The sequence below is a fragment of the Lineus longissimus genome, chromosome 3 (assembly GCF_910592395.1).
Source record: "Lineus longissimus chromosome 3, tnLinLong1.2, whole genome shotgun sequence".
Lineage (NCBI taxonomy): Eukaryota > Metazoa > Nemertea > Pilidiophora > Heteronemertea > Lineidae > Lineus > Lineus longissimus.
Genome location: NC_088310.1, coordinates 18,457,074 through 18,481,017, shown reverse-complemented (window position 1 = coordinate 18,481,017; position 23,944 = coordinate 18,457,074). Strand labels below are relative to the sequence as shown.

The 23,944-nt window shown below is 40.5% G+C and overlaps 1 protein-coding gene across 2 annotated transcripts; it reads right to left on the bottom strand.

The window, feature by feature from the left end:
- Positions 1 to 790: 790 nt before the first annotated feature.
- LOC135484098 (adenylate kinase 7-like) lies at positions 791 to 22,963 on the bottom strand. 2 transcript variants are annotated; one of them, XM_064765209.1, is made up of 15 exons: positions 22,871 to 22,963; positions 22,099 to 22,275; positions 21,501 to 21,609; positions 21,128 to 21,222; positions 20,022 to 20,132; positions 19,596 to 19,765; positions 19,021 to 19,189; positions 18,438 to 18,587; positions 7,935 to 8,063; positions 6,640 to 6,901; positions 5,973 to 6,245; positions 5,162 to 5,248; positions 4,481 to 4,620; positions 3,863 to 4,021; positions 791 to 1,634 (listed from the first exon to the last, which is right to left on the bottom strand). In XM_064765209.1, exons 1-15 carry the CDS (start codon positions 22,961 to 22,963, stop codon positions 1,428 to 1,430), a joined length of 2,331 nt encoding a protein of 776 aa, XP_064621279.1. In that variant the 3' UTR covers positions 791 to 1,427. The 2 variants fall into 2 exon arrangements, with proteins under 2 accessions (XP_064621279.1, XP_064621280.1); XM_064765210.1 differs by lacking the exons at positions 791 to 1,634; positions 3,863 to 4,021; positions 4,481 to 4,620; ... (2 more) ...; positions 6,640 to 6,901; positions 7,935 to 8,063 and adding exons at positions 10,400 to 11,240; positions 12,003 to 12,161; positions 12,548 to 12,687; ... (2 more) ...; positions 15,392 to 15,632; positions 16,249 to 16,377.
- Positions 22,964 to 23,944: the final 981 nt, after the last annotated feature.

The following is a 23,944-nucleotide window of genomic DNA, read 5'->3' as shown; positions in this document are numbered from 1 at the left end:
ATAGCTGCTGCTGCTGTTATAACTGCAGTTGTCGAGGAGACTGCAGCTGTTATAACTGTAGTTGTCGAGGAGACTGCAGTTGTTATAACTGCAGTTGTTATAACTGCAGTTGTCGAGGAGACTGCAACTGTTATAACTGCAGTTGTCAAGGAGACTGCAGCTGTTATAACTGCAGTTGTCGAAGAGACTGCAGTTGTTATAACTGCAGTTGTCGAGGATACTGCAGCTGTTATAACTGCAGTTGTCGAGGAGACTACAGCTGTTATAACTGCAGTTGTCGAGGAGTCTAGCTTGATTTAACTTCCGAAGGGCTAAATAGCTCCTACAGCAGTTACAACTGCAGTTGTCGAGGAGACTAGCTTGATTTAACTTCCGAAGGGCTAAATAGCTCCTACAGCAGTTACAACTGCAGTTGTCGAGGAGACTAGCTTGATTTAACTTCCGAAGGGCTAAATAGCTCCTACAGCAGTTACAATTGCAGTTGTCGAGGAGACTAGCTTGATATAACTTCCGAAGGGCTAAATAGCTCCTACAGCAGTTGCAATCGCAGTTGTTGAGGAGACTAGCTTGATTTAACTTCCGAAGGGCTAAATAGCTCCTACAGCAGTTACAACTGCAGTTGTCGAGGAGACCAGCTTGATTTAACTTCCGAAGGGCTAAATAGCTGAACTCCGGTTTTTGAGGAGACTACTTCAATAAAACAAGAAAGTGTCCTTTTTACCATTTTATTGATAACTAACAAATAAATACAAATTATAAGCTTTTTTACATGTTAAACGTATAAAAAGTAAATTTAACACTATTCAGAATGTACCAAAACAATTAAGTATTCTCCAGTGTTCTAACTGCCCAATTTGCACTAAATGTGGCACACAGGTTATTTTTCCAATACTGGACCGTCGAAGAGCAAATAACAAGATTAGTGAGAAAAAAACTAACAAAGTCCAAACCATTTTGTGTTCTTCTGACACCAGTACTGCAAATTAACTGAGTATTTTCGGGTTTATGTTTCATATAAACTATGAGAATTGTTTTCTCGGTCCCCAACCCCTGTTCAAATGGCACTGGCTGTTTTGTATTGCACAGAGGAATACTGTTTAGAGTTGTCTGAATTGACGTGAACATGACTCTTTAGACAACGATGCTTGGTTTTTTGCTGCCATGTGAGTATTCCTCAGAAGTTCGATCTTTGTTCTCTGTAGCTTCCTCCTAATCTTTTTAAAATTTCAGTCCAAAATGACCCCAATTGCAATAAAAATACATCATTATTCCACGTCCCTGCTGTTCAATCATAATTTCCATTCATCCCAAATTTGCCTTATGAGGAGAAAGTCATGACCAGAGGGCTTGGATAAGGCCACTTTAGTCCCACTTTTTCATCACGAGACCTACGGAAACTAACAGGATCTAAGTCCATGTCCGTCTGTCTATGAAGATCTTGATCGGGACAGGGGCGTGGACACTGCCGATTTCTTACTACCATCTGATGACGTCATCTCTCTCGCCAAGAATTCCACCATCTCGTCCTCCATAGACTCGACCCCCTCCATTTCCTCCCCCTCATCTCCCCCATCCACCTCCTCCTCTTGAGGCATGTAGCATTCTTGTGGATTGCGCTTGAAGATGTACTCTGCCTTTAAAGAGAAAAAACAATCTAATTTCAGAATTTTTAGTAGAACTTCTCTTTTTTGACACAACTTTATTAAGGAAACCCTCTCTATCAAGGACACCAGTGTGATCCCAGATTGGTTGTTCCATTCACTTTGACCTCTCTATTCAGGTCACCTCTCTATTAAGGACAACATTTGTCACTTCCGATGTGTTCTTCTGTACATCACTATAACCAGTCACGGTAGAACCTAACCCTGGCATATTCTGATACTGACTAGTTTTGTCAAATAGATTGGTTTTCCCGATTACAGATAGAAATCAGCTTTAGGATGAAAATGACTAATTGGGGACACAATTTGGTGTCTTAAAACAGTGAGGGTGTCCAGTATCCACAGGTGTCTTCCCTGTATCTAGCTCCAACATCATCATGTAGTGAAACATAATGCTGGAAACCAACCGTTAATGAGGTAAAGGAACGCATGCAGTTCCATTAGAGCGAGTCTGCCCTCCCCTTCCCCTCTCACACTGCCATCAGAGCAACACAACAAGAATCAGCTCCACAGGGAATCAAACACACCAACTCTGATGCAGTGACGTTACTTTCAAACATCAATCTCATCCATCTGACAGCCCTCGTATTTTATGGTGATTACCGAGTTGATCATTTCAGATGCAAAAAAAATATCATCCAAAATTCCAATTATAAATATTGGTATCTTGAAATTGAATGTGCAGACGCTAAATATTGAGCCAGCGTGTTTGCCCGATGACAGCGTTGTTTTGTTTCAAATCCACTTTCATCCAAGCCGCCAAAACACTCTTCAGATATCATTCTCTGATTGTCATAACAAGATGTTGTAAATGGTTTTTCCTCTTGAAAGACGTTTACAAACTGCTTATAAAAGATAGCTCGAGTTCTCTGATATTGTCAACTGCTTCAGATACTGCAGAATCAGAAGTTCGACAAATCGACAAAGCATGGAGGGACCATCTCAAAGGAACTTACCAAACACGATATTCCAGGTAGTTACCCAGAACTTTTAATAAGCTCCTTCCTGCTGGTTTAACAACCTAAAATCCCTACCCCCTGGCAAAAATGTCCACCCCCAATCCCCTATTTCTAGTAAACATTTGCGTACACAACCCCTTATACTGAAATTTATGTACCTCTCCGAACTTGAGTTTGAAAAAATATGACTGGAGTTTGGTATCTTAGTGGAGGATTGAAAAGAAGGGGCCTCTGTAGGATGGCGGGTATTTGCAGTGGAAAAAAGAAACATTGTGTAGTGGAGTCAACATTTTGGAAAGGATTGTTTGAAGTAGAGTTGAGTTGTCCCCCAGAGTAAAGTCGGAAAACTACAGTAATGTGTATGAGTCAGAATTCGAAATTTATTCTGTTGTTACTTGAAGCAAACTTACGATACTTGATATTCTTCATTTATTTACTCATTTATTTAAAACCTCCTTGGTAGAAGATAACATAATCATACATAAAACATTACATATCATCAAAATAGAGAAAAGTTCCATACGGACGTGATATCTGCACCCTATCAACTGAGGCATAGCACCAAAAACCGCCTTTCTGGTGTATAGTGCCCTTGATTTTTGATTCCATGCTTAACAAGGAGATTTACTTGAATTAATGAATCCTAATTCAATAGGAATATAGAGTACACATCATCAGAATTAATGAAAAGAGAAGTGCTGTTAACTGCACTTTTGGATGGGGCATAATTAATTTGTCATTGCATATTTGCGAGGAGCATGCTTGAAAGTTTACAAAATGAAGTTTGATAGCATAAAATTATTGGGTTTTTCAAATATATTGGCTTGAAATAAACTAACTTGATTACAGTGAAGCACTCAAGTTTTCAATGAAAAAGGATAAGTGCATGCGGCAAAAGTTATAAAAGTTCTTTGTCATCTTTTCCTTTCATTGGAACATACATTTAAATTTGGAAGAAACTTTCCTATTAGACTTTTATCTGTCAGTGCGCATTGGTTGATCAGATTGAATATGCTCTTCATGGCATGGTAGAACCACAAAATTCTTTGCCAATTCGTTAGACTAGAGAGGGGTGAAAGATATCCTTTCAATTCAACTCTTGAGAAATCCTGGAAATCTTCTATGGTAACTCGGATCTTCAATCTGATGAACAATCTTGGGAGCTAGGAACAATATTTGGTTACTTTCAGACATTGATTTCACCAGAGGAAACAAAGGAGGATGAATTGGTCACCAACTTACCAAATGGTCAACACCATTCTCCGGCCGGTGTTTCACACAATCAATCAATCCCTCAATCAACGTTGGCATGACTGCCCTCATCAAGTAGTTCCTCATCGGCAACACCTTGGGAACCAAGATGCTCACTTCTGCATTTTTCTCATTTTCTTCTTGTCGCAGCTGCAAGAAGAAAAATTGGAACTCGAAGTTACATACATAAGGAGGGGCAGGTGCGAGAGATTAAGTTACATCTGGAAGAGGCAGTACAAGTGGCAAGTCCATCCAGCAATCCCCACAGCTTGGTCTTAGTCCTGCCCCCTCTGGCCACGTCCTATATCATTGGGCAGAGAAGTCGGGACAATTCTCTAGTATGTGGGCTGGCACTCCAAAACTGGCAGATTGCTGTGTCCACAACTCGTTTTCTCAGTTAACGTTGCAGTAAAGTTGACCCAGCACCATGTAGTAAAAAGTTATACAGTCTTCTTCCACATTCATGTTCTATTCTAAAGATATTTTCTCTGTGGCTCAGGCAGGCCACTTGGTGTCAAATGACAAAGACTTTTCCAGTGGAATGTGCAGTGTAACCCAGAAATGTGGAGAAAAGCCTCTAAAACTCTCTGCAGTAATTTATGCGTTTACCATTTCATCTTTCCTCATTTCCTTGGCTTCCCCCTCCTCACGCTCTCGCCTTGTCATCTCCACTTCTTCTTTCTCCTGTTTCTTCAGCGTCTCCATGGCATCAGCCAGATCTGTATCAAGTCGCTCGTACTTTGTAGGCCCTGCAAGAATCGCAATCTTAGATAATGGAATGCTTCTAAATCTGACAGTATACTTTCACCAACTTCTGTTTTCTTTCCCTGATGGTCAGAAGAATTTCAAGCTCTTCCTGGGCAAATCTGATATTGATAATCTGGTGTGATTGGTCAAAATTGTTAACTGAGTATATCCATAGTCTATAAAGCATCGAAGGAAGTGAATTGATCCACTTGATCTTTACTGATAACAGTGCAGTCTCTTATTTGCATAGACATGACAGAGGGATTAGCTGAGTTGCTTTGATAATCTATATGCCAGTATCTACAAACAACCTGTCTTAGATGCCCCACAAAAAGATAAATTAAATCAATGTATCTGCGATTTAAGTCACATGCAACGATAGTTGCTTGTTTGTGGTGACGGCAGGTCGCAGCAACCTATGAGTCAATAGCAAACCTAGCCTGCAGACAAGAGATTCTTTTGTTGCAACATAGCAGCGATTATAATTACACATGTCGCTTGTTTGCACAGCGCTTTAGTGAGACAGAACCTGTTTGAACCTACCATAGATTCGTGCTTCTCCCAATGTTCCCCTGATCACATCCGATGTTTGAGATTTGGCTGTTCCTGTGGGCTTATCCTTAGCTATATCTGAAAGAGACAATCACGGCCGTTCTCTAGAGACCCAAGGAGGTAATGATGTAAAGGTAATTTGCTGTAAGTTAGTTTTGCAGTATAGGATTACGCGTGAGCCAATTGTCCTTGGGGAGGCAAACGTTACCTCAAACAGACTTTGAAGTAATATAAAGACAATGAAGGTGGCCTCAGTAGAATTGCTTTGAATGAAAGCCTTGGGACTGAAATCTGACATACTTCATCTCTGCTACTGAATATCACAGGTGCTGCTGATTTACAGTTACTTGGTTGATCGATATCTGGAAGGCATAACGGTACTTTAGTAGGCCCTAAAGCTAATGATATTGGCACAGAGAATGCTTGAAAAGTCAATATTGAGGTCAGAGACCTTAGCATCAACTTTGACATTGTCAGCTCTATAAACAATATTGGGTTCTTTGTAATGTGGAGTAGGAGGAAACCGGAGACCCAAGAGGAAACCTACGCTGTCGTAATGAGTCACCTTCTCTATCATATCACTTGAGGGACAGCTCTATAAACAATATTGGGTTCTTTGTAATGTGGAGTAGGAGGAAACCGGAGGACCAAGAGGAAACCTACGCTGTCGTAATGAGTCACCTTCTCTATCATATCACTTGAGGGACCGACCGGAAGGCGAATGTTGGACCTCAGAGGTGACAATTGCCTATGTTTCCACCGCGCCACTCCGACAACCCAAACAGAATGCTTCCTTACTTACCAATGTTCTCCACTTTTATTTCCAACTCCTTGAAGTAGGCAGCGATGTGGTTTGGTTCATCCTCCGGGTTGCTCTCACGATAGTCGACCAGTAAACGGTTGAATGACGAGTCCGTCTTGTAGGAGGCTGCGAGTTGCAGCTGCGTCAAGGCAAAGACGCGTTCCTTCAAGAACTCATCAGAGGCGTCAAGTATAAACACATACTCAGGTGTGATGTCAGTGTCGTAGGCGGGGCCCGGTGTTTCCTCTGGTGTGGACTCTTCTGTTTCTTCAACTAGAATTCAAAATATTAGTCAGGGGTATTAGGAAATGGCGTCTTTGGAGCTTGCTCCCTCCAAGACTTGACAACCAGGAGGTGCCCAATATTCACGCTCCCTGGCTGCATAGGTAGGCCTACCAATAACGCTCCACACTCATGATGCTACAACCACTGTTTTTCCGGATCCCAGAGACAAAATTTAGCACTCTGTGACAGAGACGTCATTCTGACATCATTTTAGCAGTCATGACGTACTTTTTCAGCCCGATTGCGGAGCGCTATTGGACTATCCATGAAACCTTCAATCAACTGTACACTGCCCAATATTCTCTAACCACAGCAATTAAACATACATCCTTCTTTAAATCAGCAGTTTAGGGGAAGGGTATCATACAACCAGTGCACTCACCAGAAAATAAGTCCTTCGCTTGGTCAAGTGTCCTGGGGAATCCGTCTAGGATGAACCCCTGGTTCTGACACCGCATGGAGTGGAGCTTCTCCTTGCAGAATTTCGTGATATGGACGTCGTCCAGGACATCCTCATAGACAGGCTCCTCATTCCTCTCCTTACATCCCTCTGTTACATGTTGGAGCGTCTCGTAAAGCCTCTTGTCTTCATCATCCTCAAGGTCTTCAAGTTCCTCAGGAGTCAAGCTAGAATACTTCTCAAGCTGAAATAAACAAATGGTCTTATATCAGTGACACTATAGTACTCTGAAGCTAGCTATCACCTGAGTATTCTCTGATCAGCCACAAACAAATTTCTTTCACCCTGATGTTGTCCAAATTTTCAACCAGATACTCCATAGAAGTCGCAGAGTTGTGAAAGGGATGGATGACAAATAGCCTTGGCAACCTGATCTGCCACCTGAGGAGCCTATCTTACTTCCTAAGATCATTGTTCCCTATTGAGTGTTCTCATTCATCATTTGTTGCAAACCCAAGTCCTCCATCAGTATCCATCCTGCCTCGTCATGTAACAATCGTCCAATACTCATTAGGCAAGTAAGTCGCTCGTTATCAATACTTGATATTTCCTCCTCACTTGTCAAGGGACACTGAGGAGAACTGTTTGACCATACCAGTCATGAATGTACCAATTGAGCCAGATGACATGATGAAGGGAGAAGGGAAAATAACACACTCGTTAGCTAGACTCTGGATAGCGCTGTTCCTGATAAAGTTGTCTTGCTGACAATTTGCTTACCACACCTATTGGGTAAGTGACCCACAGTAAGTGAACCATGCACATCAAATTTGTGCCTCCACTTAAGTCCACTTAAAGGGGTACACCATCTGTGTTCATTGTATTTACCAGTGGCTCACAAAAATAGATTATGCAATGCTGTAGTGCAGTTATTATGCATGCAAATTTGATAAAACTTGGTATTTATAGGTTTGTATGTCTGTTGTTGAAATTTCTACTTAAGAAATTTTCAAATTACTATTGACTTGTAAGTTTTGAGCAACGGAGTAGGCCTTTTAATGGAATGCTTGATGACATTCATCACTTCATCAGAAAGAGGAGGTATATGTTTACCATTGGATTTCAATAACCTTTATGTGGACACCCTGTATAGCTATTAGCCAACAAGACAGAATAAATAGAAATACAAAAGATCCAGTCATGCTCTTAATGTCCATCATCCGGCCCCTATTATCGCTGGCGGAAATTGCCTCTGGTGATCTGACAAAAAAACTCACCAAAACAGTCACAACATCGTTGATAACCTCTGGAAGCTTGATGTGATGGGTATTGTAGGTTTTGGTGAGATTGGTGATGAGGAAGGTCTTCCCTGATGCTGGCGGTCCAAGGATGCATGCTTTTATCGGCTGCAAGAAAGTCAAAGGTAAAGAAACTCAGAAAGAAGTGGTCGCGTGCAGACTAGAACCTTTTTGGAAGGCACCTTGTGATTGTGACCAGTGTCCTTAACTGAGCAGTGTCCTAAGATTAAGTGATGGGTCGGGGCATTTTTGATTCCAGGATTTGATATGGAGATTTCAATTAAGCAATTGAAACTCAACAAGGGGCTGGTGAAAATAGCTTTTTGCAACTGAATTTGTGTCTTTGGCAAAACACTTAACCCACCCACTAGAAGTGAAATTTGACAAAAGGATATAATACAGTGGAAGCTCTCTTCACAGACACCTTTACAAGCAAATCATGTCATTTTTATTCAGTTTGACCTCTGTAACCAAGATACTTCTCTATAAAGGACAGTAACTCTCAGTCCCAAGGGTGTCCTTGTTAGAGAGGTTCTACGGTAATAATGTCATCGTCTCAAAACAGCATCGTCAAATACCAGGGTCAGTAAATACCATAACCTTAGCTCGTGGGCTGGGAAAGAGCAGGCAGCAGGTCAAGATTGGTCTTTGGAACTAGCTGGAATTATCATTCATCCATAATGAAATGAATCGAATCTAAGCTCGAGAAGTCACAACAAGTGGCAATCCTGAATCTCATTTGACCAAGACATGAACACTCCGATGAAACTACACCTGGTCTATTCGTTAGCAGTGCGATTCTCAAATTTGTTGAGCTTCATTATCAATAGAGCAAGAAAGTGCTACCTCCAGGGGTCAATGTATTATTATCTTGAAAATAAGCCAGACTCGATGAGTGCATTTCATCCCCTCGGCAAGCCATATGTATTCAGTGTCACCCTTTGTTGTGCGAGTATTGATGGTATGAAGGAACACGACATATGGATTGGGTCTTGAATGAAATGAAACCTCGGGATAATTCTCATTCATACCTGGTATTTTGATGGAGAGATGTTTAGTGTGGGGTGTATCCACCTTAAAGGGGAACTATAGGCAGGGACTAGGGGGTCAAATTGAGTCTTCAGGCGACTGGTATGCAGTTAGGGACCTGGATTAGGGACCTGCAGTTAGGGACCTGGGACCTTACCGCTCAGGACCTGGACCTGAGCAGTGAGGATGTGCCTCATAATTGCAAGAATAGTATCAATCTCCGTATTGCAAGATGGATAAGATAAACACAGGTAACGAACCTGTCCACGTAAATTAAAAACAATGTCATACTGTTACCATTTGTTGTGGAGGTTTTTAATGCATACTCATCAAACACATGTTTTGTGCTCCTTTAAGTCTGATCAGAGAGGATAGCTCTTTATTTATTTCTTGTAGCGTATTTGATAAACCCAACCTATATCATCAGACAATGCTAGCCTGAAGACTGACGAACACAACTAAATACTTGGAAAACTCTTGACAATGATCTGTAAACAACCATCTTGTCTTGTCCACGGGAACAAGAGCCCGACAGCAAATATCCTCGCTTGTCAAGTATTGATCTCAATGAACTCTGATCCATCCTAAATCTGCACCATTCTATATTGACATCTCCTGCTGATACAATCTCCGTCTTGTGGAGCTTCTCAGCGATAACCCATCACAACAGCATTATAGCTTTTTTTGGAATGTAGGGCCTTATCCAAAACAGTCATATCAGAGAGACAACTCGCAATCAGTGAATTTCGTTCTTGGAGATTTATTTTGGCGATACTGTAGTGCAGCAGAAGAAACTACCACATCTGTGTAAATTTTCTTTTTGTCGTCAAATTTCAAGAAGACGACGATTGGATCTCCAAGCTTCTCAGTGGCGGGGCCAAAACTTTGGAACTAATTACCAGATGTTTTAAAATCCATAGCTAACATCAAAACTTTTAAGTCACACTTAAAAACATAGCTTTTAAGAAGCACTTTTTCGGTGACAATGCACTCTAGAATGTTTTAAAGTCATCTTGTCTCCAATTGTCTTACCTAACGTCTCATAGTCTCAGTTTTATCTATTATTGTTTTACAGCAAAATTATTGTATGCATTGAATTTTTTTTTTAAATTAAATGTAAAGCGCCTTGAAGTGTTTTACAAAAGGCGCTATATAACTTGTTTTAATAATAATAATAATAATAATAATAAACTTGAGATGGTCTTAAAAATGAAGAATCCAAACATGAAGTTGATGTCTGGGCTTGGGTTTTCAAAGCAACGTTTATAAATAGCTTAACAGAGTCATCTGGTGTCGACGTGAACAAATTAATTGGATAAACTGAAAGAAATAACCTCTTTAATGACTATTAACGGAACCGTTGGGGATAATGGGGATGGGAATTTTGTACTTTTGAACAACCAGGCACAAGCAGATTGATATATATTTTTATTCATGTGGATTGTATCAAGAATTATTAATTCTTGATGATACAAATCTAAAAGAAGTAAAGACACACACCTTCTTTGCAATATTTCGTAACAAAATTTAATCATCTTCACATACAGCAGAATTGATCGAATGTTACCATACAATATTACAATCACTTTATTTTTATTTACACTTTTTTTTATTTACACAATACACATACAAATGAATAAGAAATTTGCAAAACTTAAATATCTTTTGAAATACATGTTGAAGAGAGATGGGAACGACTGGAATCAGCAGAGAAACAATGATAAAAAACAACAATGATTTTCCATCTGGACGGACAATTATATCACATTGAACAGGAAAATAAGGCAAACATTCTAATTTCATCCTTGTGAAGCCGTTAATCTAGAAAAAGATTCGAAGCAGATTCAAATGTGCTTTGCACACAGCAGTAGAAATAAGAGGCAGAAGTCAGGTAGGGGTACTATTATTATTATTCTTAAGTTATTGCTCTAACAAATCAACAAAGACTTCTTGGCGCATATTTGGTTTATCACAGTGGTAAGGTCTCGTGTCATTCTGCATGACGGGCAAAGTTGCAATAATAAGCTAAGACAAGAACAGAAATATGCTTTATTTAAGTCATATCATAAATGACAGAATTTGGTGCTTAATGTCATAGCAAAGTTGTAATGACAAGCTAAGACAAGAACAGAAATATTTTTTATTGAGTTATATCACAGATGACAGTATTTTTCGGCTTCTGTTCTAGACTTGTTATTGAAATGTTGGAGCCTTATCCTAATCGACCTGCGGGTTGTTCTGGAAGAGGTACTCAGCCTGCAACAAAACAAGAAGAAGGGTAAGACATTGGCATTAGTAAAGAGGGTAATGATTACACTGTAAATGACCTGAGGACACTGTATCTGGCCACGAACCGAATCACGGCATCATAATCTAAATTATCTGATGCAAGAAGCCACAGTGATGCCAAAGATCTAACAGTGTGGACTAATATGATCCCAAGAAACACAATATCATAGCAAATTCTTGAAAAAAAATGTTTGTTTTTATTTGGCGGTGTATACTACACAAGTGTATTGTCTCAACCTGTACATTCATCCCCACCCTGATCTCGAATCCTTTCTGTACATATGCTGAGCTACACTTTGTCGTTTCAAGCCAGTTGAAAGTACCACTGTAGTGGCACTGGCCAAGCCTTGAACCCGCGACCTTCCGATCACAGATTGGACGCTCTCTACCATAACGCCACCGCACTATTTGTGTCCCTTCCAGACTGAACAGTCGCCAGCAATGAAACGTGCAAACATCATCTATCATAAGACACGATCAAACGAGTCAAGTGAACAAACATCTGTGATGGCACACCCCATTATCTCGATTTTAGCACGTTACCTAAATCTACACGTAAACATCCCATTTTCTGATATCGCTTCGAGTCACCTGATATTGACCGTGTAGCTAATAACGGGATCGATCCAGGTGGCGGCTGACCGATCACCCAAACGATCTGTCACCTGAGCGGCACGGCCAGGTAATCGACACAATTGCTTTCGGTCGCTGCTGACCGCCTGTACGTACCAAGTAATCGATGGCATCGTCTGGCCGGACCTTGCAACAATCAATCAATCCTTGCGTGAGGGTGGGCATGACATGTTTCATCAGGTAGTTCCTTAGCGGAATTGACTGCGTCTCCAGGAGTTCATATTCCTCTCTCTTAACTTCATCTAAGCGCTCGGCCTGAAAATACAATGCGCACAGCATGAGATATCTGGCGGCAATCATATTGAAAGCTCGTTCGGAAGCCCACTTGATCTATCTTGTGATGTGATCGACTGGACAATGCAATAGTCTTTTGAACTATTGGTTCTTCAATAAATGATTGTATTAACCCTCTCAGTGTCAATCGAGTTGTATCCTTTGCTTGATCAGACAGGCATTCGAGTAATGATAATCCCCGCTTTTCCTTTTTTGCAAGGAGGAGACACGGAAGTAAGGTGACTTGTCAAAGGTCACAAAGGAGGTGGCCCATGATGAAGGTCAAAAGTCCTATCAGCGATTGAGTGCAGAATCTTTTTATGGCTTCAAATGCATCCTCTAATCAAATCCCGGTGCCCGAGTCTTACCCATTCCTCCTGCCTCCTCTTCTTCAACGAGGCCTCCTCAGCCTCTCGTCTCTCCCTTTCCGCTTTCTCCTCCGCTTCCTTCTTCAGCCGAATCTCCTCTTCTTCCCGCTTCATCTGCTCGAGTTCTTCAGCAGTCGGACCTGTGGAGACAAGACGAGTATTCTGTGTCACAACTTGGCCCACATTTGCAGTATCAATGATACGATAAGAAGCTTGAGAACTGGGTTTTCAATATGCTTATTAGGGGACAAGCCCAAAAAACATGGACCAACACTCTGAGGAATTTCAGGATGACCAACTGTGGATTATATGATTATTTACTGTCACAAGGAAACTTATGCAAAAGGTCACAGACAACCAAATTCATCTTCTCCTTGGACAACTGGTACAGTGCTACTCGGACATCATAAAATGGATCTTCAGTTAGCTGGTAATTTACTCCGCAAATCCACTAGACTTTCTTTTAATTTTGATATTTCTACTAAACATGGTCTTCATCTTGGGAACTCCTCATTTTATGTCATTGCTATGTCGCAAGTCGCAGTGACAAAGATTGCTCGTTTGCACATTGCTTGAGTCCCTAGTGTCCTTATTATTAACTTCAACATAAGGGAAGAACATCTTGCATGTCCATTTCCAGCCATTTAGCCCTACTGTCAGTTGGGTTTACCAGAAACCTGTATGGTAATTTATTGGTAATTTATTTGGCCAACATAATAATTAAAGTACATGTATGAGATTTTTAACAGTGGAAATAACGGCCAGGGACACAGCCAAGATCAACAATTAGATCGCTTACACTTATGGAGAAAGTGCTTCCGTCTAACAGCAAAATCTGGAACTGAGAACAGCTCTCTGAACATGTGACAGTTTCTTGCTTCCATATTATACATGATAGGGACAAGATATGAAGAGTCACAAATATTGTTGGGTCAGCCCCTCATTTTTGGTTGAATTAGTCGCCCATTTCAGGCTCAAAACCTTGAAAATAAAGACTCACCGTAGTTCCTAGGCTCTCCCATAATCTTCTTGATTTTCTCCACAGTGTCTTTCATCATCGGTGAGGTATCCTTCACCACATCTGAAATAATTATGACAAATATTGATATCATGGTATTTATAACGAAGTCATTTGATAATCCCGATAGATTTACATGAATAACAAAATGTGGATGGTCAAGCTGCTTACTACTTCACAGAAAAGATCATTGACAGATTGCGTCCATAAAAGTTTTAAAAGTATTTTTTGACAAGTGGGCCAGTTTATGATTTTACTAATCCAGTTTTTTATGATAACACTAGTGGCACTTGAAATTTGAATTTTCATTTTTGTGTTCAGTTTTAAATGTTTGATTGAGTAGGCGGATCAGTGATTTTGTTTGAGGTGATTACATTTTACATTATATTCAACAAATAATTAGTTACAACACAGGAACTGTATGGGTCTTGTTCATGCATTGTACAGTTTTTAGGACTGGTTTTATTACTGAACATGCTTCAGCTGATGAATCCATTTGAAGGTGAAGATTTTTTAGGGATCAGGTACAGGGACTTTTAAGTAATATACTACATGCATTTATTTGGTCATTCGATTGAATCTATTATCGAAGGAGAAACTATTTGTTACTGTTGGGGTGAAATGAGGGTAACATTTTGGACAGAATACCAAATAAGGGCAATCTTTTCCCCGACACATTAAAGATGGTCTCAATCTCTAGAAAGGCTATAAAACGGAAGAAACAGACAAAACAATTTCAGTATAGCATCATAGCATCATCATAGCAATAGCATTATCCAAAATTCCCACTTTAACTTGCAGGACCTCAGAGACTTGTAGGTCAAGATGAAATCATAGATGCAGGCTAATTACGTGTATACTCAATTTCACAAAAAAAGCCTAGGCCTCTGTATTCCTACAACCTCTGCATTTGTGACCACGAGGAAAATCGAAATACCAAAACTGTTCTCTTATCTATTCTTACATGAAACTGTTTCATTCAACTTGTCTTGGGAACACCCAAGATGCCTAATCAGTATTTGCTTCTATGTAATGTTGTGACACAAGTCACGTGAATGGTGTCGCTCTCTACTAACCTGTGTGATCAGGATGAATTTCAAGTTCATCAAAATAGTTGAGGATGGTGTCGTCTTCTGTGTTGTTGGCCCTGTACTCGGCCAGCCTCCTTAGCAGGTTCTCCTCGGTGTTGTGGGTACCAGCAACGACCAACTCTGGTAGGTTCATGACGCGCTGTTTGAGGAACTCATCGGGAGCCTCGAGGATGAAGACATGTTCAGGCATGATGGCTTTGTCATAGGCACCGCTAGCCTCCTCACTTTCCTCTTCATCATCAGCTGAAACAACAAATGAAACCTTTTTAATATAGATTAAACTCAGATGACAAGGACAAGAAGGAGATAATCCTGCACTGCCCGACCTACAGCAGGGCAACCTCCTCTAGCAGGGACACTTCTCACACTCACAAGGAAGACATTCTCTCATGGTACTCAGTAAATAATTTATTCACTGAGCCTTCAAAACCTGCTGCATAAGCAACAAAAGGACATATCCAGACAATTAAAAGCAAAAAAAATGTTTAGAGTCAAAAAATCTCACTTTGTGCTGCCAAGTCTCTCCAAAGGACAACTTACAAGCCTAGATAGCTTGTGATTTGATAAGAGGCTCTACCAGAAATGAAAAGATCAGAGCAGAAGCTACTCTCAGCCATTCTATCGAGTAAATCCTTCCCAATCAATATGAATTCATCTCTAAACATAACACGACACATGCTATCATCTGAACTCATGGTGAAACGCTCTCCAGCTCCCATTATATGTTGTACCTACCGGTAAACAATTCCTTTGCTTGTTCAATCAACTTTGGATACCCATCAATGATGAAGCCTTGATTCTGGCATGGCATCGAGTGGAGCTTCTCCTTATAGAACCTGATGATGTACTGGTCTTCGATGCGGCCGTTGTTCTCCTCCTTGCTCTGCATCACGCTCTCCAACAACTCCTGATCTTCAGCCGCCTTGCCGTCGTCGTCCTCTTCGCCCTCCTGGTCCGCTCGGGCGGCACTTTTCTCCTGGAATAACACAATTCAAAGCCATTGTTTACCCGCTAACGCACTGACTGGTAAACCCGCAAAGGCACCACTTTTACAGTCAGTGAGCACAGTAGAAAGTCTAACCATCGGGTACCATTAAACTAACGAACATTGTCCATAATAAATAGGTTTTTCACAAAGATGCCACAGATCAAAAGCATCCAAATAATGGGTGAAATGAATAAAGACTAGGAAATGATTTTACTTCAATTTTCTACAGGAAGGCCCAGTGTAAATGTCTGTGGAGTACTTTTAGATAAAAGCATTTGCTACATGTAGTCTTTATTCATATCACCCATTGTCTGGTTCCCAGTCCTCTCACACTGTCTTATACATAAAGACTTGACAAGTAGTCTACCTAACTTCTTCTAATCAAACTGCTCTTTCTTATTACTGAAGGTTACGGCTAGAGTAACCAGACTAAAGACTTTAGTCTGGTTACTCTAAGGTTACAGCAATCAAGGTTACATACAGTACTTGCAGATGAGTAACTTAAAAGGGGATCGTCAGCCTCTCAAGAGCGACTAATACTTATAGTCATTTCAGTAGGTAAAACGATGTCCCAAAAGTAACTTTGAAAATATTTCATACTTACCAAGTTAGCAATGGACTCCTCAATTACATCCTGTATTTTGACATGATGCAGTTTGTAATGGTCACAGAGTTGCTTCACGACGGTGGACTTGCCGGCAGCTGGAGGTCCCAGGATGCACGCTCTAACTGGCTGCAATAGAAAAGAAATATCAGTAACACGATCAACGCGAGACACGTAATAAACAAAGTTTGACCATGTCATCTTTTTCCAACAGCCCGGTTGTTAGAAAGCATGTTAGATATAACATTATGTTGACATGTTGTTTCATGTACATCAATGCACATGTAACAACATGTCAGCATGATGTTATGAGCTAACAACATGCTTTCTAACAACCGGACGATGTTTGATGTTGATGTTTACTGTGTGACTCTAGAGAAAAGGTAAGCACAAAACAATGCTCCAGAGAAACAATTTCGCTCATGGACATTTCAATATCAGTTGACAGTTGTACAGATAGAAATTATAATTGCGAAATCCGCATAAATAAAACACTAACGAAAATTTTGCAATTTTACGGTACAAAGCATAAAAACAACTACATGTACAAGCTTAGGAATGAGCAACAAAATGGTGAAGGATTGCAAATAATACCAGTGGAAGGATTGCATGATTCTAGAAAAAGGTTCATCGATTAACCCTTTCGAGATATAATTTTACTATTGGATTTTCGTAATAAAATCATCAATTGGGGAGAGAAGATGAGGACAAACTGAGTGGGTGCACATCATTGATCTATGGCAAAATGGTCCATGGTAAGAGATGAAAGGGTTAAACCAATAACTTTTTTTAGAATCAAGCCTTTGTGGGTATGGATTGCCTAAAGAAGCATGCTTGCAAGTGTGGGTGTATAGCTTTCCCTCTCAGAAAAATAACAAAAAAACCCCATGCATTATGAGACAATTCAACTCGACTGAATCCATTGTGATTTCTAAACAATTTAAACTGATGTATCTTAAAAGCTTAATCTGACTCCCATGACCACATAAAGCCTATTGGATAGAAATTTCAACATTTTCTGCACACCTAATTCACAATTCAATTCATGGAGATTGCCATTCACCTTGTATGTTGAAACCATGCATTGATTAACTGCTCTATTTCGTGTACACCCCCCCCCCCCACCCCCCCCCCCCCCCAGCTGCTGATTGGTTTAATACCTGGGGTGTGACCTTTGGTGTTTGGTTATCGACTCTCCCTTGACTAATTGAATTTGCGATTGATTGATTAATTACTGAATGAGTGCTTGATTGATTGGCGAAATTGATATCAATCAAAGTAAAATATTATTATCATTACATTCTCTGTTCGTTTTCCTCCCGTTAATTTGAAAATATCCCAAATCAAAATCATTCAATCAAAATGCAAAAAAACTTAGGAGAGGGTATATTTCAACTGCAAATTCTAAACCAAACTGAGTGGGAAAAGGCAGCACCTAGCCTAAAATAACGCTTCATAAACTGAAACTCACCTAAAATGTAGCCACGATGGCCACAAGAGAAAGAGCTGCAGTTACTTGGTGGAAAATTGCGGCAAATCCATCAAAAGGTAGTCGTAAGAATAAGTTTGTGAAGAAAGTTTATTTACAAGATTTATTGTCCTGCAATACTGAAAACTTGCCCCGTTTTAGAAAACTATTTTGGGATGACTTGATCATTTTGCCATGGATGAATGATGTGCAATAGTGGACAGTTAGACAATAACCATGCTGTTACAAAAAGACAGACAACACTTCCTTATACCCCACAATGCCATAGATACATGGCAACAGCATCCATATATGGTAACGGCATCCATATACGGTAACGGCATCCATATACGGTAATGGCATCCATATACGGTAACGATTTACCCATATTGTGCAGAGCAGAGCAGAGCAGAGCAGCATCAAGAAAGTTCACATCAATGGTACACATCTATAGTAGTGTAGGTCATGCAAAACATGTCTGGATATTGCAATATTGAAATGAAAGACTCCAAGTTCATGCCAGGTTGCTGCAATGGTTTTAGATCCTACCATATATCAATAGTCATGCGATTCGGCCAGACTCCCTGAGGGTGTATAGCACCTCATGTTTTTCGGGATGTAACGACATCAATGACCTCAGGTCAGGATGATTTTATGGCAGCTACAATGGACCGCATGGATGATTTGATGACAGGGACAGCTTTAAAATCTCTCTACTTACCAATAATCCCCTCGTCGTCCTGTATTCCTTCACAATCGCTGCGATATTCTCAGGGATGCCCGATTCAGCCACCCAGGTGACCCGCATGTTTTCTTTAACGAAGACGGCATCCATGCGTAGGTTGACGAGGAGCTGGTCGTAGTCCCCTTGCTGGAAGAGGAGAGGATATAAACGATTCAATACAAGCTGGATGAGCCTCCATCAGAGAAAAGGCTATAAAGAAACTGGCCACCATCTTGATAAAGTAGTTTCAATTACAGTAAATCCTCTCTATAAAGGACACCCTCAGAACTGACACGTCCTGTCTTGAGTTAAAAAGAGAGGTGTCCCGATTAGAGAGGTCAAATTCAATGGACACAACTAATTTGAGACCAAACCTGGTACCCGGTTTCCTTAAGAGAGGGTGTCTTTATTAGAGAGGTGTCCGCTCAAGGAGGTTCCGCAGTACGTTGTAATGTAACAACATATCTTTTGACAATGTTGTATTATGACTGCAGGACCCACTTCAATGAATTTTTGGGTAAAACCACTCTACGATGAAGTGGGAATAAAAAAGAACGATCACCAACTTGATCACACCTACATCAATATCCTTGTTGAGGAGCGCCTCCTCCTTGGAGATATTCTTGATCTTGCCAGTGCCGAGATTCTGACTAACGACCTTGACGATCTCCTCCAAGGTCGTCTGTGAATCATCGACGGCCACCAGGTAGCGTACTTTTGGTCGACTGTCGGCAATATTCTGTATTACTCTGAAAATGCAACAGTTCGATTAGCTCTTGATTAAGTCTAATGGAAGACCATCTGTCCAGGAATTAGGAAAACCAGAAAAGTTTTTACTTGAAACCGGATAAATAATGAGTACTTAAGACTGAGGGCTGGTCCAACTCTTCAGCCTTCCACAAACACTTTTCCACGATGGCACAACCAAATCGTAAAATCTGGGATCAATTATCAGAATTCAATCAGAATCAGAGTTTAATGGTCTACATTATTGTGTTATTATTTCTAGAGAAATGACAGATACTGTACTAAACTAATGCACTGATACTAACTACAGGTAATAGGGCCTATGGTCAATAACATCGAGAACTTCAGATTTAAAACGTTGATATGATACTCCAGCCTAGGATCCATTCAAAGTGGTTTCTGCCTTACCCAGCTAAATCTTTGATGTGAATGGTCGGTACAACGTTCTGTCCGCTTCCAAACACGTTGAGTTCTGGGGCGTTGTGCCAGGCAGCCTTGAACAGGTAGTGAAAGATGCTCTCACCGCAGCCGTATGTCAAACCTGAGGCGACAACGTAAGTCACTAGTTTTGCTTTGTTCTGAAAAAGAGGAAAGAAAACTGAAATGTCATGATATTCAATTCAAAGATGATGAAATACTAGTAATCCTGAAGGAGCAAGAGGGCTTGCATTCAACCACCTCAACTGATGAACTGGGATTAACGTATCCCGTTCAAAGTCAGGTTTTCAGAGATTTTGATTTTTAAACAAGGACTTCTATTCGAAACATTGAAAACTCCTGAAGATAGGTAACCTATCATTTGGTTAAATGGCTTTCCGTGGCAATCAAACTTACTGTTTTTCCAAGTTTAATCACAGTTTTTTCCGCGCTGATGTGTTCCTTAAAATTAGGATGTGGCTTTCTTCGTCTGTAATCGTCTTCTGTGAAAGGAATCTCTGGATCGTCCTGAAAATATCACATATAAACCATGTCAGTTTGAAAAGTTCCACAATTTCAATTCATATATTTGATACAGTTACACTGACTTACAGTACCCAGTTCTTACAGACGTTACAAGCATAACTTTATTCATCTGAGGACAATGATTGATGCTGCTGATTTTTCCAAGTCACAGCTTTCAGAGGCCATGGTCTAAACATTGTATAAGTTGGGAAGAGTTTTCTTTGACAGGCTGTTTTAAATAAATAGCTGTTTCGCCTTAAATAGGCCAATTTGAATGACATGTTGCACCTTCACTATTTCCCTCTAGGATAATAAGAAAAGAGGGGCCGGCGGCCAACGTTGTTTCCCCTATTACTCGACAAGTTGTGGACCGATTTTCAAAATTCAAAAACTTTTTTCTCTTTTGCACCTCCCTCTTTCATGAAAAAGTCGAACAAACAACATTTAGGGTATTCTAAATTTTGATGTGGAAATGCTACAGTGTTCAACTCATATTCACATATTCACATAAGCCGCACTTACACCACCTGAAAATGGACCACCAATCTTGGTTCGGGAACCAATGCCGCACCATCGAAAATCCACCAAGCGCTTACACCAGCGCTGCAGCTAGTTATAAATCCGGCTACAGATGGCGCGCAAACAATAAATTGCATGCGCAGAAAGCGCCATTTCGAAAGCGCCGCCTGGAGCCGAACCATCTAACTAGCTAATTACGATCCATTTGCGCGTACACCACGACAAAGCCGAGCTTTTAACAAGCCGGGCGAATTTGGACCATCAAGCTTGGTGGGACAAATTCGCTCGGCAATTTGTATCGGCAATGGATTGCCAAACCAATTCGTCGCGGCAATGTGGTGGTGTAAGTGCAATTGGTCCACCAATATTTCGTGGTGTAAGCGCAGCTATAGAGGCAAAGACTTCTTTTACTCATAGTTCTTTTTAAAAGCAAAATGAATCAGGAGTGGACAGTACTAAACGATTATGCTTGCACTTACTGGATCAAGAGGTTTACTTCTCGCCCAAGTCATCACTGAGGAGATCAACATAAATGACTTCTGGCTATCAATCTTTTCAAGATCAGAATGGAGTTCTGGAAAACAAATAAGGCAATGTCTGAAAAAAACAGTATTACAACTACCTCTCTATTAAGGACATCCTTGGGCCTGAGAGTTGCTGGCCTTTTTAGAGAGGTGTCCTGATTACAGAGGTCAAGTCTTAAATGAAAGTGACAAATTTGACGTAAGAGTAATTTTCATTAGATTTTAAATTTTCCAGCCACATAATTTCGCGATTATCTCTAAAGGTGCAAAACGCGAACAAATATAATTTCTGGTTTTAAGGCGTTTTGTCACATTACGCTTTTCTTACCTGATACAGCCCATGTTGCTTCATCAATCTGATCAGGATCCTCTGTGATGTCATAAATGATGATGTCACATTCTATCAGGTGTTCATACAGTTGTTCTTTTGTTTGGTACTGAAATAAGCATGTTGAATATTGATTTACATTGACGTTGTACTTTGTACTCGGTAAAGTTTTAGAACGTGTTCTGTGAACAGTTTGCTTTTTGTTTACAAACTACTTTCAATATACATTGATAAAATTCTGTCCAGATACTCTTACTCTAAAAGAAGCAAATACTAGGTGTTCTAGAATAACCATTAGACTTCAGAGTAAATGTAGTGTCACTTAGGAAAGCACTAAGTTTTTATTAATCAGAAGACTGTGTCTAAAGATAACCAAACCAAGCACTCTTCCATTTCATTTATAGATCAAAGAAAAGCTGTCCCCTTATCCTCCAAATCCAATGAGGTTGAACTGTTTGTTGCCTCAGTAAGAAGTTGGATCACAAAACTTGGTAATTCATTGGACATTTCATGGTCAGAGGCAACATAATGGACCAATGGCCAAGAAAAGCAGTGCTATAGCATTCATAAAAGTGTCCACAAGTTACGATATACCCACATTAATAATTTCTTTGACGAAGTCTGGTTTCTTGGCATCCTTGTCTTTGAGTGTCCCAATGATTTCATAGCAGCCTTCCTTGGGCGGCGGGATGAAATCACTGCTGACTGACTGGTCATCTTCTTCTTCTTCCTCTGCCTCGTCTAGCGATCCACCGACAACACAATTTGACAGAAACTGAAATGAGGAATGCATGATCTTGAATTTCAAGTTGAATCACAAAATCCATCCAGAAATTTTGATTGTCTAATGTTTTGCTGGTTTTAATGTGTTGGTCAGTTTTCCCGGCTTCTAACTTACGGACCGCTGGGGTCTGAAGCCCAGAATGTCCCTACATCAATCAATGCTGAATGGAACCTGGCTTACCCGATTGTAGCAACAGCATTTCTTGATGTTGTTTGCCATTACAATTAGTGGATTACAAGTACAAGCACATCATCATAACAACAGTCTCAGACTCAGTGTCAAGAAGTCAAGGTCAAAATCACAATGGTTTCACCCTATAGTCAACCCCACCATGCCACAGTCACAGAACTAGCTAGCCTACTCAAATAAGGCTAAACCAGACTCAGACTCAGAGACTGAGAGTGAGACTAGGCCAATGTTCTGCAGCGAGTGTAGGCCTGTTATGTAGGCCTATGTATCGTATGTATTGTATGCACAGCATTTTGACATTTCGAGAGGAACATTGAGAACGTCAAAACAACACAAAGTTTTACAGCGATCTTTCTAAAAACATGAGCAATTCAAAGTATATATATTTCTATATTACCTTTGCTAAATTTCGTCCTTGATATGCATCAACGCAGTTAATAAACATGCGTTTACTTTTCGGCCTTTCCTGATCTCCATCTGTACTCGCCATCTTGTTATTTTGTGGTAGCCAGGTTGGTTGTCAAGGAATCAGTTCAACCTGTGTCCGGGCAGTGGCAGCACCATCCAGTCTTGTCAATAGAGAGGTTTCGATAATATACGTTTACGATTACGGAAATATGTTCAATTATCTTATATAATAACCGAGTCTCGAGATTACTTCGAAATCCATCATCCAAAGACACTAGGCCTTATCATTTTCTCCCCCCCCCCCAAAAAAAAACGAGCCTCGGACTCTGAACCCAGAAGGAAATGAGTGGGGACCTTGCCGATCAGATTCAGTCATATGCTCCTCCCCTCGCACGCGTTTCATAAGCTCGGTCATTAGGGCCGAGTATTGCACTGAAGTTTTATGATGGATAGGGGTCAGCTGCGCATCAGTTTCCCTTTCTTGATGTTTCCTGATGATGCATACTTGAGGCATGTGATTGACAGGAAACATCAATTAATTCTGACAGATGACTCACCAGGCCGTGCGAAATCTCTTTACCGACGTCATACGAAAGGGGTTTCCCAAAGCAGAGGTAACTAACCGATCTTTTTTTCAAATCGTCTACTGGACGAAGCCAGGTGTAAACGTTGAAATGTCCTAGAAAAGAGTTACCGGGGACGATATCGATTATGTTATGCGCTGTGAATCTCTGAGGTATTGATGGTCTATCTAGGACCCAGGGAGTTGTAATAGACAAAGTCTTTGACATCGCAAGACTGTTCTTAGACACACTAGGCAGCCCACCGCCTCATCCTGATTTGGTCTCCTTATGGTGAGGAAAGAGGCTGGTCCACTGCGTCCGGAGTGTGGACTGCTCGTGCTATTGGCTTTATCTGTTTTTACATATCAGTTCAAGATTACGTTTTGTAAAAAAAAATTTAAATCTTGAAGTAATTAGCTTTTAGCAAGGTCGGTCTTGGCCAGGCTGATCAGCAGTTTTTCCTATATTCATATACTTGGGCAAAGTCAGGGGGTTTGACA